The sequence below is a fragment of the Artibeus jamaicensis genome, unplaced genomic scaffold (genome assembly GCF_021234435.1).
Source record: "Artibeus jamaicensis isolate MK-2021 breed Jamaican fruit bat unplaced genomic scaffold, CSHL_Jam_final scaffold_3307, whole genome shotgun sequence".
Lineage (NCBI taxonomy): Eukaryota > Metazoa > Chordata > Mammalia > Chiroptera > Phyllostomidae > Artibeus > Artibeus jamaicensis.
The window spans coordinates 5,680,695-5,694,735 of record NW_026522040.1 but is presented as its reverse complement, the minus strand read 5'-3'; the positions used below and the strand labels follow the sequence as shown (position 1 = coordinate 5,694,735).

The 14,041-nt window shown below is 38.4% G+C and overlaps 1 protein-coding gene across 1 annotated transcript in view; it reads right to left on the bottom strand.

Moving 5' to 3' along the window:
- COPG2 (COPI coat complex subunit gamma 2) overlaps nucleotides 1-14,041 on the bottom strand; it is a 135,473-nt gene that overhangs the window by 114,712 nt on the left and 6,720 nt on the right. The window contains exon 5 of the mRNA XM_037165878.2: nucleotides 146-225. Coding sequence (XP_037021773.1) covers nucleotides 146-225 — 80 coding nt within the window. The remainder of the gene's footprint in view (nucleotides 1-145; nucleotides 226-14,041) is intronic.

Below are 14,041 nucleotides of genomic sequence, written 5' to 3'. Positions count from 1 at the left end.
AGAGGGAATCACCACCCTGTTTCCCAATGGAACACCAGATTGTGTCCAGGACGACTTATTTCTCGTCCGAGGTGGCCAGGACAGGGCATCCCACATTCCACTAAATACATAAGCATCCCACCCTGGGGTTTGAGTGCTCACATACCTGCTTGTGACGATGATCACATCCTCAGAGATGTTAGCCATTTCTTTGATGGTAAGGTAGCACATCCGTCTCAATATTTGCTGAAATTATTTATAAAAGGCAACAGGTTATTTCTAAGAAAACAGTTTTTTAAACTGTTTGAAGTGAGGTCCCCGAGTAGATATATTTAGAAAGTTACTCTTAAGAAAATTCTCAAGCCCTGGCCGGGTAGTTCAGTTGGTTAAGCATCTTTGCAATGCGTCAACATTGCAGGTTTGATCCCTAGTCAGGGCCTGTACAAGAACCAGTGAGTGCATGACTAAGTGGAACAATGCTGTGACATTTCTCCCTCTCTCAAATCAATGCATTAAGAAAAAAAGATTCTCATCCACCCAAAAAGTCCTTTCAAAAATATCTGGATGAGAAAATATTTAGAATACTACTATTTGCTAAATATGAATAATTAAGACACTGACACTGAGGAGCATCCAGATGAAAATTGAAAAGTTCAGCTAATTATATGGGTTTTTATGCAGAGACATCCGAAATTAGACTCTGATAGTATGAGTCCAAAGACTTAAGATTTTCAAAGTGTTAAAAGACTTGTCCTGAAAAGTGTACTTTTAAAATTCTTTAAAAATATATATGGAGAGATGGGCAGACTCTGCATTTTCCTCAGTTCAGCATGTACAGATGTTTTTCCGTAACGTATTTGTGGAGCTGTATAACCAACTCCCATTTTCAATTATCAAGATTTCTAGGTGGATACCTGAATCTAAAATAAGTGCTAACTTTTCCTCCTCACTTGGATCTCTGATTTATTCGTACACTATGAGCACTGGTTCCTTTAGCCTGTCTAGCCTCATTCCAATGTCTTAAAGTAGTGAAATTCAAATACATCAGACCCATCTTCAGAGTCCAGGCTGTAGAAAGAATCTGGTGGAGACTCCTGAGCCCCTTGAGGAAAGAGAATAAGGGAGTGAGGATTCTCATAGTAATGAAACACACACACATACACAAATCACTTCTAGAAAGAGAAAGCCGGTACCAGGGCAGATATACCTGTACGACACTCCAATGAGAAGGAAAAAGAAAATAAGAATCAAAACATCAGAGCTGAAGATAATCCCACCCCGCAGCACACACATCTACCACAAAGCAGAATAAAACTGAACATAGAAAAATGAGCATTGTACCTGCCTTGTACCCGCCAAAATGATTAAAAGTGACAATAGAAATGTTGAAAAAGATGGGCTCCTAAGTACCAAAATATATTGCCTAAACAAATAACACAGAGATGCTAAATAAAACAGAAACGAAAATGTAAATATGTAGTCAAGGATAAAATGAAGTGCACTGCATAGGTGCCAAAAACGGAAAAACAAACAACTCTTAGCCACAGAAGTACAAGGCCAGGTTCTTACTGGCATAGGATAAAGTACCTAAAATCTAGGAGGGATGAAATTCTAAAAGGTATATTCTTCAGACACAGGGAAAATTAGTCTGGATAATAATAACTCAGAAACATAGCAAGGAATGAAGAGTAAAAAGGAACAAAGTGGTAAATAGTAACAAGACAGTGTGGGTACTGGCACAAGAATAGACAACTAGATCAATGGAATAAAGTGGACCACCCAGAAATACACTCACATAAACAGAGTCAACTGATCCTTGACTAAAGAGAAAAGGCCCTACAATGCGCTGGAACTACGACATCCACAGGCAAAAAACAAATCTAGACAAAGACCTTACATTCTTCACAAAAATTAACTCAGAGTGGGTCGCAGATCTAAGTGTAAAGTGCAAAACTGTAAAACTTTCTTCTAAAAACCAAATAACCCGGGTATGGTGATGACTTTTCTATCCTCACTCAAGGACACTTTTCATGGCTTTTTAGAGAGGGTCGGAAGAGAGACGGAGAGAGAAAGAGAAAAGAGAAAAACATCGATGTGAGAGAGAAAGACCAATTGGCTGCCTCTCAGACATCCCCAAACCTGGGTTTAAACCCACAATCTAGCCACGTGCCCTGACCGGGAATCAAACCTGCAATCCTTCAGTGTATGCAAGGATGCTCCAACCGACTGAGCCACACCATCTAGGCCATGGCGATGACTTTTTATATACAGTACCACAGGCATGGTCATGATAGAAATAACTGATAAGCTAGTCTTTATTAAAATTAGTAACTTCTCTGCAAAAGACAGTGTCAAGAGGATGACAAGACCAGCCACAGATTGGGAGAACATATTTTCAGAACACATATCTGAAAAAGTACTGTTATGTAAAATATAAAAAAAAACTCTTAAAAGTCAAAAATAAAAAGAAAATAAACCTGATTTAAAAATGGACCAAAAAGCCCTGGCTGGGTAGCTCCACTGGTTAGAGTATCATTCCAATACATCCAGTTTGACAGTTCATTCTCCAGTCAGGGCGCATACAAGAAACCGATGAATGTATAAACAATTAGAACGACAAATAGATGTTTCTCTCTCTCCTTCTCCGCCACCCCCCTCCATTCTCTAAAAATCAACTAAAAAAATTAAAATTAAAAACAGGGAGCCAAAGACCTAAACAGAAACCTCACTTAATAAGTGTCAGGATAGGCGGGGTAGGACAAAATGGCGGCTGAACTACAACCCGGAAAGACTGCCGGCGTCACCCAAGGAGCCGAAAGGGCGGGCTTTATCCGCATAGCAACCTGAACCCGAGGAGACCCACCAATGATATATTGCCGCTTTGTTCAAAGGGGACCAATCCCCAGCTCCCAGGAAGAGAGCTAAGCAAAATGAAACCCTGCCACATTCCCTGCTTGGGCGCGACTCCCCTGGGCCCATAGGGCCCCACTCTGTGGGCCAGGGAACCTCGCCCAGCTGCGCAAACTCCAATAAAGCTCTGTACTGCTAACTTTGTGGCTGATTGGTATTTCTTCCTCGGCGGAGCCTAAGAAAACCTTTCAATAAGATACAAAGATGCCCTGGCTGGTATGGCTCAGTCAGTTGGAACATTATCCTGTATACCAAAAGGCTGTGGGTTCAATTCCCAGAGCACATACCTAGGTTGTGGGTTCAATACCCAGTAGGGGCTTATATGAGAGGCAAAAGATCAATGTTTCTCTCAAATCAATGAACATATTTTTAAAAATAAACAAAAAAGAAAATACACAGATGGCAAGTGAGTATGTAAAAAGATTGTCCACATATGTCATCAGAGAAAGGCAAATTAAAATGAGACACCACTATGTCCTAATAGAATAAATAAAAGTTCTGGCCAAATCCAGAACTCTCGTTCCTTGCTGGTGGAGATAAAAACGGTACAGTCACTTTGGAAGGTGTTCTGGTGATTTCTTACAAACTGAACATACTATTATGTTACAGTACAGTCATGCCCCTTGGTATTCACCCAAAGGAGATGAAAACTTATGTTCACACAAAAATCTCACCAGAGTGTTTACAGCAGCTTTATTCACAACTGCCAAAAGCTGGAGGGAACCGAGATGTCCTTTAGCAGGTGAATGGATGACGTGTGGTCTGTCCAGACAACAGATTATGACTCAGCACCAGAAATGAATGAGCAATCAAGCCATGAAAAGACATGGAGGAAACTAAAATGCCTATTAATTAGCGAGTGAAAGCAGTTGACTGAATAGGCTGTACGCTGTATGAGTCCAACCACATGGCATTCTCAAAAAGCCAAAACTATGGAGACAGTGAAAAGGATCCATGGTTGCCAGGGATTACAGGGGAGGGGATGGAGTAGAAAGGATTTTGAGGGTAGTGAAAATACTCTGTATATTTTAATAATGGATGCCTGTCATTATATGTTTGTCCAAACCCACAGAACCTACAAACACCAGGACTGAACACCAGGGTGAACTATGGACTCTGGGTGACTGAGAAGTATCACAGAGGTTCATCAGTTGTAACCAATGCACCACTTTGGGGGATGTTGATAAGGGGAGGCTGTGTATGTCAGGGAGTCGTGGTCGGGGAGGGTATGGAAAATCTCATTTCATCAAATCGCCTTCCTCTTAATTTGGCTGTGAACCTAAAACTGCTCTTAAAAAATCCTGTAAAAAAAAAGTGGTAAAAGCATGGGTAAATCTGCATGAATAACAAAAACCAATGTTATGATATATAAATATGTACATTTATATACTCACATACATATAGGTAACAAATATCCTAAGGTCCTCAGGTTTCCACGAACAGATAAAAGACAAGAGGAATGTCAGATTTTGATAAATCAAAAATTCATGTTGTAATTTCTAGGCTAACCACTAACAAAACTTTGAAACTATTATCCCACGTGTTGCTGCCGCTGCTCTGCTCATTTTTATTCAGTCTGTTTTCTGTTTCATTCTGGAAGGTTTCTGTCTGGCTTCAAATTCACTGATTTTTTTCCCCCCGTGCAGTTTTTAATCTTCTATTAACTCCATGCAATGTATTTTCATGACAGAAAGACAGATAGAGAGATAGTTTCTGTCTTTCTATTTTTTAATAAATTTCTGGGTCTCTCTGGATGTCTTATTTTGTCCCTCATTCTTATTATGTCTTTCTATACATTGTTAAGCATCTAGACCACATCTATAATAGCTGTTTCAATGTCATTACCAGCTCATCCATCATCTTTATCATTTCTGAGTTTGTGTCTGTTGATCCATTTTTCTCCTGATTATGGATAATTTTTTATTGCATGCAGTACACAGTTGTTACGTGCTGGATTTTCTTTTTTTTTTTTCCACGGTATTTTATGTATTGTTCACTCTGTCATGAAATAGTTACCTGGCATCAGTTTTTCACTTTTCAGGCTTGCTTTTAAGTGTTTAAAGCTTTAGTCTAAGGCTAACACATACCCATTATGGAGGCGATGGCTGACTGAGGACTGCACTATGACAGGTCTTTTTTTTCCGTTCTCACTAATTGGAATATAAACTATTCTCAGCCTGGTGTTCTGGTGTTTCTGTGGCCCTGGCTAGTTTCCCTTTACACATACATGGGTCAATTCTTATCCCAAGATTCAAGGGGAGCTCTAGCAGATGGCTGGAACCACCTCCGGCCTTTCTCTCTCCCCTCCCCTCTCCTCTCCACCACTCCCTCTCCTCCCACCTCCTTTCCCCCTTACTCCGCCCTTCCAATTGGAGCATTCTTAGCCTCCCCAAACTCCACGAGTTTTCTCAACTCAGAGAGATACCTAGGTTCCTTTTCAGTCTGCCCTTCTTGACCTGAGGCCTGTGATCTGCCTCCAGGCAATAAGGTACTGGAATCCTAGGGCTCACCTTGTTCTTCTTTTTCATCAAATCACAGCCCTGGGATGCCCACTAATCTAACGTCCGAAAACTACTGTGAAATATATTTTGCTTGATTTTCCAGTTATTAATAGTAGAGGATAAATCTAGCCCCTTCATGACTGGAAGCAGAACAGAAATGTGTTCCTAATATCAAAACATACGATAAAAACACCATGTGGTGAATTACCTAGTTTCTCCTTTATTATTCATTTCCAACACTAATCCATTGTAATTAAAGTCTATACAATTTCATTCCTTTGAAATTTGTTGTCTTGCTTAATGACTCAATATCGTCCATTCCTGTAAATATTCTTTGTGTTCTTCATTTATATTTAACGTAAAATTTAATTTAAATGTAATGTAAATTTTAATTTAAAAAATCAATTTACATTTAACAGAGATAATTATCTGTATCTACCACCTATTTTATATAACTTATGCTCATCCTGCTTGATTTATGTTTCTTTCCTTTTTTTTAATCCCTTATTCTGGTTTGGTTTTTTAGCATTCTAGTTTAGGTTTTGTTTTGTTTTGTTTTACTTTTCGTATAACTAGTTTGGAAGAAAAAAACAATAAAGAATAATCAATGAAACAAAAAACTGGTTCTGTTAAGAGATCAGTAAGTTTATAAGCCTCTAGACAAATCTTCCAGGAATAAAAGAGAGAAGATACAATTTACCAACATCAGAATACAAGAAGGGACATCAGTATAAATCCTACAAACATTAAAAGGGTAAGGGAGTACATGCCATAAACAATTTTATGCCAACAATGTTCAGCAACTAGATGAAATACACAAATTCCTTGAAAGACACAAACCACCGAAGCTCACTCAGGAAGACAAATAACCTGAATAGCACCTTATTTCTTTTCATTTAATGAGTTAACTATCAAAAACCTTCTCACAAAGATGACGGCTTCAATAGTGAACCCCTTCAAACATTTCATGAAAAATTAATGATTCTACAAAAACTTTTAGGAAGCAGAATAGAAAGAAACCTTCCCAGTTCATTTTATAAAGCCAGCATTTTCCAATTACAAAACCCAAACAAAAACATCATAAGAAAAAACTACTGATCAATGTATTTCATGGCCAGAGACTCAAAATCTTTAACCAATATTATTAACAAATAGAAACCAAAGGTTTTATATCTTTCAGGAAAATAAATAAATGCATCTCACCATATCAATATTCTAAAAAAGAAAAGCATTTGACAAAATTCAATATCCATTCATGAGAAAAATCTTTCAGCAAACCAGGAATAGAAAGGAACTTCCTCAACCTGATAAAGGTCACCTATGAAAACCTTCGAGCTAACAACACACTTAACAGTGAAAGACTAAATACCAACCCCCTGAAGATCAGGAACAAAGCAAGGATGTCCCTGAGACCAGCACTTCCATTCATACTGGCAACAGTGCAAGAAGACAGTAAGGTAAGATAAACAAATAAAAAGCATACAGATTGAAAAGGAAAAAGTAAATTCTCAGGAGTCTCCCATAATACTCCCAGAACAAATAATTCAATTGAACAAGATCACAAGACACAGGGCAATATACAAAAATCAATTTAATTTCTATAGACTATCTACCAACAGCAGAAATAAAACAGCATAAAAATATTAACTACTTTAGGGTAAGTTTCACAAAATATGGGTAAGACCTCCGTGCTACAAGCTGCAATACTGCTGAGAGAAATCAAAGAAGGGAGACACACACCATGTTTGTGGAGTAAAGTCCACAACGATGCAATGTTAATTCTCCTCCAATTGACTTTTAGATTCAATGCAGTCCACAACAAAGTTTCAGCAGGCTTTCCCCCACCCTTTTCTAAAAATTAAATGTACTAGGGTGACACTGGTTAACAAGATTATACAGATTTCAAATGTACTCTTCCATGAGACGTGACCCACTTGTGTGCCCACCACCAAAGTCCAATCACCTTCTGTCACCACGTACCTGGCCCCCTGTATCCTTTACTACCCGACTAACTGCCCACACACTTCCCTCTGGTAACCACCGTACTGTTGTCTGTGTTTATGAGGGTTTGTTTGTTTTTCTTGTTTGTTCACTTGTTATTTTCAGTTATAGCCCACATATGAGGGAACTCCTATGATTCTTAACTTCCTGACTGATACAGATTTCACTTAGCACAATATTCTCAGGATCCATCCATGCTGTCACAAATGGCAGTACTTCATCCTTTCTTGTGGCTGAGTAGTACTCCATTGTATACAGAGACCACATCTTTAGCCAACCATCTATCAAAGGACGCTTTGGTTGTCTCCATGTCTTGGCCACTGTGAGTGATGCTGCAATGAACACAGGGGTGCGTGTATCTTTGTGAACAAATATTTTCAAATTTTTCAGGGAGATACCCAGAAAAGGGACTATTAGCTCACAATGGTAACACTTCTTAATTTTTGAGGAACTTCCACACTGTTTTTAATGGTGGCTGTACATGTTCACTTGCCCACCAGCAGTGGATGAGGGTTCCTCTTCCTCCACAACCTCTTCAACTTACTACTTTTCTTGATAACAGAATCTCTTGTAGTTTTGCTTTGCATTTCCCTAATAGCCAGTGAAGTTGAGCATCTCTTCGTATGTATGTCTTCTTGGGGAAAAGTGTCTGCTCAGGTTCTCTGCCCATTTTTGAATTGGATTGCTTGTTTGTCTGGTATTGAGTTATATCGGTTCTTTATAAATCTTGGATATTAATGCCTTGTTGAAGCTTTTCTTTGCAAATATCTTCTCCCCTTGATTGGTTGTCTTTTTGTTTTGTTGGCAGTTTCTTCTGCTGTATAGAAGCATTTTAGTTTAACACAGTTCCATTCATTTCTTTTTGCTTTTACTTCCCTTGCCCTTGGGGTCAAGTTCGTAAAATCTTCTCTAAGACCAAGGTTCAAAAGTTTAGTACCTATGCTTTCTTCTATGTAACTTACTCTTTTAGATCTTGTATTTAGGTCTTTGATCCACTTAGAGTTAATTTTAGTATGTAGAAACAAACTATATGGTCCAGTTTCATTCTCCTGCATGTGACTTTCCAATTTTCCCACCACCATTTATTTGAAGAGGCTTTCTTTTCTCCATTGTATGTTTTTGGCTCCTGTATCAAAAATTATTCGCCCACATACATGTGAGTTTATTTCTGGCCTCTCAATTCCATTCCATTGGTCTCTGTGTCTGTTTTTCTGCCAGTCCCACGCTGTGTTGATTATTATTACTTTGCAGTATATTTGAAGTCAGGGTTCACCTTTGTTCTTTTTTCTCAGGGTTGCTTTGGCTACTCAGGGTCTTTTGTTGTTCCATGCAAATCTGATTATTTTTTGTTCTATTTGTCAAAACAAAACACAAAAAACATCACTGGGCCCTGGCCAGCGTGGCTGTTGGTGGAGCGTCACCCTGCAAACTAAAGGGTCTCTGGTGTGACTGCCAGTCAGGGCACATGCCTGGGTTGTGGGTTCAGTCCCCAGTCAGGGTGTGTACAAGAGGCAACCAATCGATGCCACTGTCTCACATCAATGTTTCTTTCCCTCTCTTTTCCCCTTACCCTCTCTCTCTAGAAGCACTAAAAGAAAAAAAGTTTAACAGAAAGTCATTGGGATTTCGATGGAAGTTGCGTTAAACCTGCATATTGCTCTGGGTAATATGGACATTTTAACTATGTTGATTCTTCCAATCCATGAACATGAAATATCTTTCCATTTTATTCTTTTTCAATCTGTTCTAATAATGCTTTGTAGTTTTCAGTATATAGGTACTTCACATCCTTTTTTAAGTTTATTCCTAGGTATTTTATTTTTTGTTGCAATTGCAAAATAAAAACTTCTTTTTTTACTCTTGTTTATTCTGTTACAGTTGTCCCAATTTTTCTCCCTTTGCCCTCCTCCATCCCACCCCACCCTGTTCCCACAGTCCATCTCCATGGGTCATTCATACATGTTCTTTGACTAATCACTTCCCCTTCTTTCCACCATTTTCCCTCTCCTCTATTCCTTGCTTCCATGTCTCTGGTTCTGTTTTGCTCATTGATTTATTTTGTTCATTAGATTTCTTCTATAAATGAGGTGATATGGTATTCGTCTTTCACCAACTAGTTTATTTCACTTAGCATAATAGTCCCCACTTCCTACCATGCTGTTGCAAAGGGTAGGAAATCCTTCTTCTTTCTGCTGCATAGTATTCCACTGTGTAAATGTAACACAGTTTTTTATTCCACTCAACTACTGATGGGCAGTTAGGCTGTTTCCAGCACTTGGCTATAGTAAATAGCACTGCTATAAACATTGGGGTGCATAAGTTCTTTTGAATTGGTGTTTCAGGATTCTTAGGGTATAATCCCAGCAGAGGAACCATTGGGTCAAAAGGCAGTTCCATTTTTAATTTTTTGAGGAAATTCCATACTGTTTCCCACAGTGGCTGTACCAGTCTGCATTCTCACCAACAGTGCAGTAGGGTTCCCTTTCCTCCACATCCTCACCAGGACTTATTTGTTGACTTATTAATGACACCCATTCTGACAGGTATGAGGTGGTATCTCATTGTGGTTTTAATTTGCATGTCTCTGATGACTAGTGATGCATTTTTTCATATATCTATGGGCATCTGCATGTCCTCCTTGGAGAAGTGTCTGTTCAGGTCCTTTGCCCATTTCTTTCCTTTTCTTTTTATTGTTGTTCAGTTACAGTTGTCCCACCTTTTTCCTCATTGCTCCCCCCTGCCCTGCCCCTCCAACTCCCACAGTCAATAACCCCCACTGTCCACACCCAATAGGATTGTTTGTCTCCCTGGCGTTAGGTCGTGTGAGTTCTTCATATATTTTGGAGATCAAACCCTTGTCTAATATATTATTGGCAAATATATATTCCCCCATACTGTCAGTTTTCTTTTCATTCTGATGGTTTCTTTAGCTGTGCAGAAGCTTTTAATTTGATGTAGTCCCATCTGTTTATTTTTTCCTTTATTTCCCTCGCCCTAGGAGATATGTCATCAAAAATATTACTATATTTTTATAGGGGATAGCTGAAATTTTACTGCGTATGTTTCCCTCTGGGACTTGAATGGTATCATGACTTATATTTAATTAAATCTTTTATCCATTTTGAGTTTATTCTGGTGTATGGTATAAGTTGGTCTAGTTTCATTTTTTTTGCAGGTACCAGTCCAGTTTTCCCAACACCATTTATTAAAGAGACTGTATTTTACCCCATTAATGCTCGTGTCCCCTTTGTCAAATATTAATTGACCATAGAGACATGGGTTTATTTCTGGGCTCTCTATTCTGTTCCACTGATCCATGTGTCTGTTCTTATGCCAATACCAGGCTGTTCTGATTACAGTGGCCTTGAAGTATAGTTTTATATCAAGTATTGTGATCCTCCAACTTTATTCTTCTTTCTCCAGATTGCTGAGGTTACCCTGGGTCTTTTTTTGGTTCTGTATAAATTTTTGGAGTATTCGTTCTAGATTAGTGAAATATGCCACTAGTATTTTAATAGGGAGTGTGTTGAATCTATAGATTGCTTTGGGTAATATGGACAGTCTAATGATGTTAATTCTTCCAATCCTTGAACAGGGTATATGTTTCAATTTATTTGTATCTTCCTCAATTTCTTTCCTCAGTGTTCTCTAGTTTTCTGAGTACAGGTCTTTTACCTCCTTGGTTAAATATATTCCCAGGTACAGTATTTTTTGTTGTTGTTGCTATAGTAAATGGGCTTTTTTCTCAGTTTCTCTTTCTGATAGCCCATTGTTGGTATACAAATACCACTGACTCCTGAATATTGACTTTTTATCACATGATTTTGCTGAATTCACTTCTTAGGCTAAGCAGTTTTTTGGTGGAGCCTATAGGGTTTTCTATGTACACTATCATGTCGGCTACAAAATGTCAGTTTTACTTCCTCTTTTCCAATTTGGATGCTTTTTATTTCTTCTTGTCTGATCACTATGGCCAGGACCTCTAGTACTATGTTGAATAAGAGTGGTATGAGTGGTAAGAGTTGTCTTATGTCTGATCTTAAGGGGCACACTTTTAGTTTTTGCCTATTGCGTATGATGTTGGCAGTAGGTTTTTGTATATGGCCTTTAATATGTTGAGGTCCCTCTATTCCCACTTTGCTGAGTGTTTTTATCATAAATGGGTACTGGATTTTTATCAAATCATTTTTCTGCCATCTACTGATACGATCATGTGATTTTTGTCTCATTTTGTTTATGTGATGTGTCACATTTATTGATTTGTGAATAGTATACCATCCTTGCATCTCTGGAATAAATCCCACTTGGTCATGATGTATAATCTTTTAAACTTTTTTAATGTATTGTTGGATCCAGTTTGCTAGTATTTTGTTGAAGATTTTCACATCTATGTTCATCAGATATACTGGCCTGTAATTTTCTCTCTCTGTTGTATCTTTACCAGGTTTTGGTATTTTTTTCCCATTACAATTTAGTCCCTTTATACCCACCTCTCCCAGCAATCACCCCACTGGTGTCCCTGTCTGTGAGTCCTTTTTCCTTTTTGCTTGATCCCTCCACCCTCTAACCTGAAATTTCATAGTTAGTGTACAGGAATGCAGTGGATTTCTGTACACTGATTCTGTATCCTGCAACTTTACTGTATTTGTTTGTTTACTGCTTTTTCAATAATCATTTTTTATTGATTGATTTTAGAGAAAGAAAGGAAGGAGGAGAAAGAGAGAGAGAAATATCACCCTGTTGCCCCACCCATCATGCATTCATTGGTATGTGCCCTGATGGGGATGAAACGTGCAACCCTGGCATGCCGTGTCGACAGCCCAACCCACTGAGATACCCAGCCAAGGCTGTTTATTGTTTCTAATAGTTTTTTGGTGGAGCCTTGAGGGTTTTCTATTTAAAGAATCATGTCATCTGCAAAAAGTGATACATTTCTTTATTCCCAATTTGAATGACTTATTTCTTTCTCTGTCCTGACTGCTCTGAATAGAACTTCCAATACCATGTTTAATAAGACTGGTGAGAGGGGACATTCTTATCTTGTGCCTGATCTTAGAGGAAAGGCTTTTAGTTTCTGACCATTGATTATGCTATTAGCTAATGGTCTGTCATATATGGTCTGCATTATGTTGAGGTTCTTTCCTTCTATACCCATTTTTTTATGTGTTTTAATTATAAATCAATGTTGCATCCTATCAAATGCTTTTTAAATAGAAATGAGCAGGCTGATTATAAGATTCACATGGAAATGCAAAGAACCTAGAAGATCCAAAACAATTTTGAAAATAAAATAAAATGGGAAGACATACATTACCTGATTTAACACTTACTATAAAGCTACAGTAATCAAGATGGTGTGGTACTGGAATAAGAGCAGATATATACATCAAAGAAACAAAACAGAATGTTCCGATGTGCCCATATAACTCAAACACCATCATTTCATCTTCTCCTCTTCCTTCCATAATGATATGCAATTATTCCAGTACCATTTGTTCAGGAAAGGAGGAAAAGGAGGAGATGTTACAGGGAGGAGAGAAAGGAAATGAAGAGAAATCCAACCCTTAATTTATATTCATATGTATATGATAATAAAGTTCATTCAAAACGAATCATAAAGTGCCCTGGCCAGGTGTCTCAGCCAGTTGGAGCACTGTCCCATACACCACAAGGTTGCAGGTTTGATCCCCATCAGGGGCACACATCCCCGTCAGGTTGTGGGTTTGATTCCCAGTCAGGGAGCAAATGGGACACAACAGATTGTTCTTTCTCTTTCCCATCAGTGTCTCCATCTCTCTTTCCTCCCCCTCTCCTCTAAAAAAGAAATCAATAAACACACCTTCAGATGAGGACTTTAAAAGATGACTCAAAGTAATTGTAAGAAATAAAAACTACTAAATGCCTAAGAAAAAAAAACATTAGAAAATCCTTGTGACCTTGGATTAGGCAAAGATTTCTATTATACAATTCATAAGAGAAAAAAATTGATAAACTGGACTTCATCAAAATTTAAAACTTCTGCTATCTGAAAGACTAAGAAAATGAAAAACAAGCCACGGACTAGGAGAAACTATTTAGGAAACATATCTGATAAAGGATTTGTATCCAGAATGCATAAAGATCTCTCAAAACTCAATCATAAGATAATACACAACCAGACTTATGATCAAGATGGTCGCGTTGATACACACAGCTCTCCTACACACACAACCACATCAAAATTACAACTGAACTATAAAACAACCATCATTTCAAGCTGAATGGAAGTCCCATCTACAACTGCAGAATTCAAGAAGAAGCCACATCGAGACTAATAGGAGGGGTACAGACACTGATTGGGCTGGTCCCACACCCACTGTGTGGTGGATAAAAACTGGTGATTTTAATACCCATAAGACAATATTAAAACTCTGCCCACCCTGTGGAAGTGGCCTCTTCTTCTCCAATGAGCTTTCCTACTTCCTACTGCAATCACCCACTTTCACTGTCACGACCTTTATCACTAACTATATCCCTTTCTTAATTTCATTTCTAAGCATTTCACTCTCCGACCACCACTCCTGACTCCAAGAACTCTTTTCCCTCCACCATGACCTACATCTATTGATCCTATCACCTTTTTCTGTCTTGACTGGCCCCTGTTCTTACTT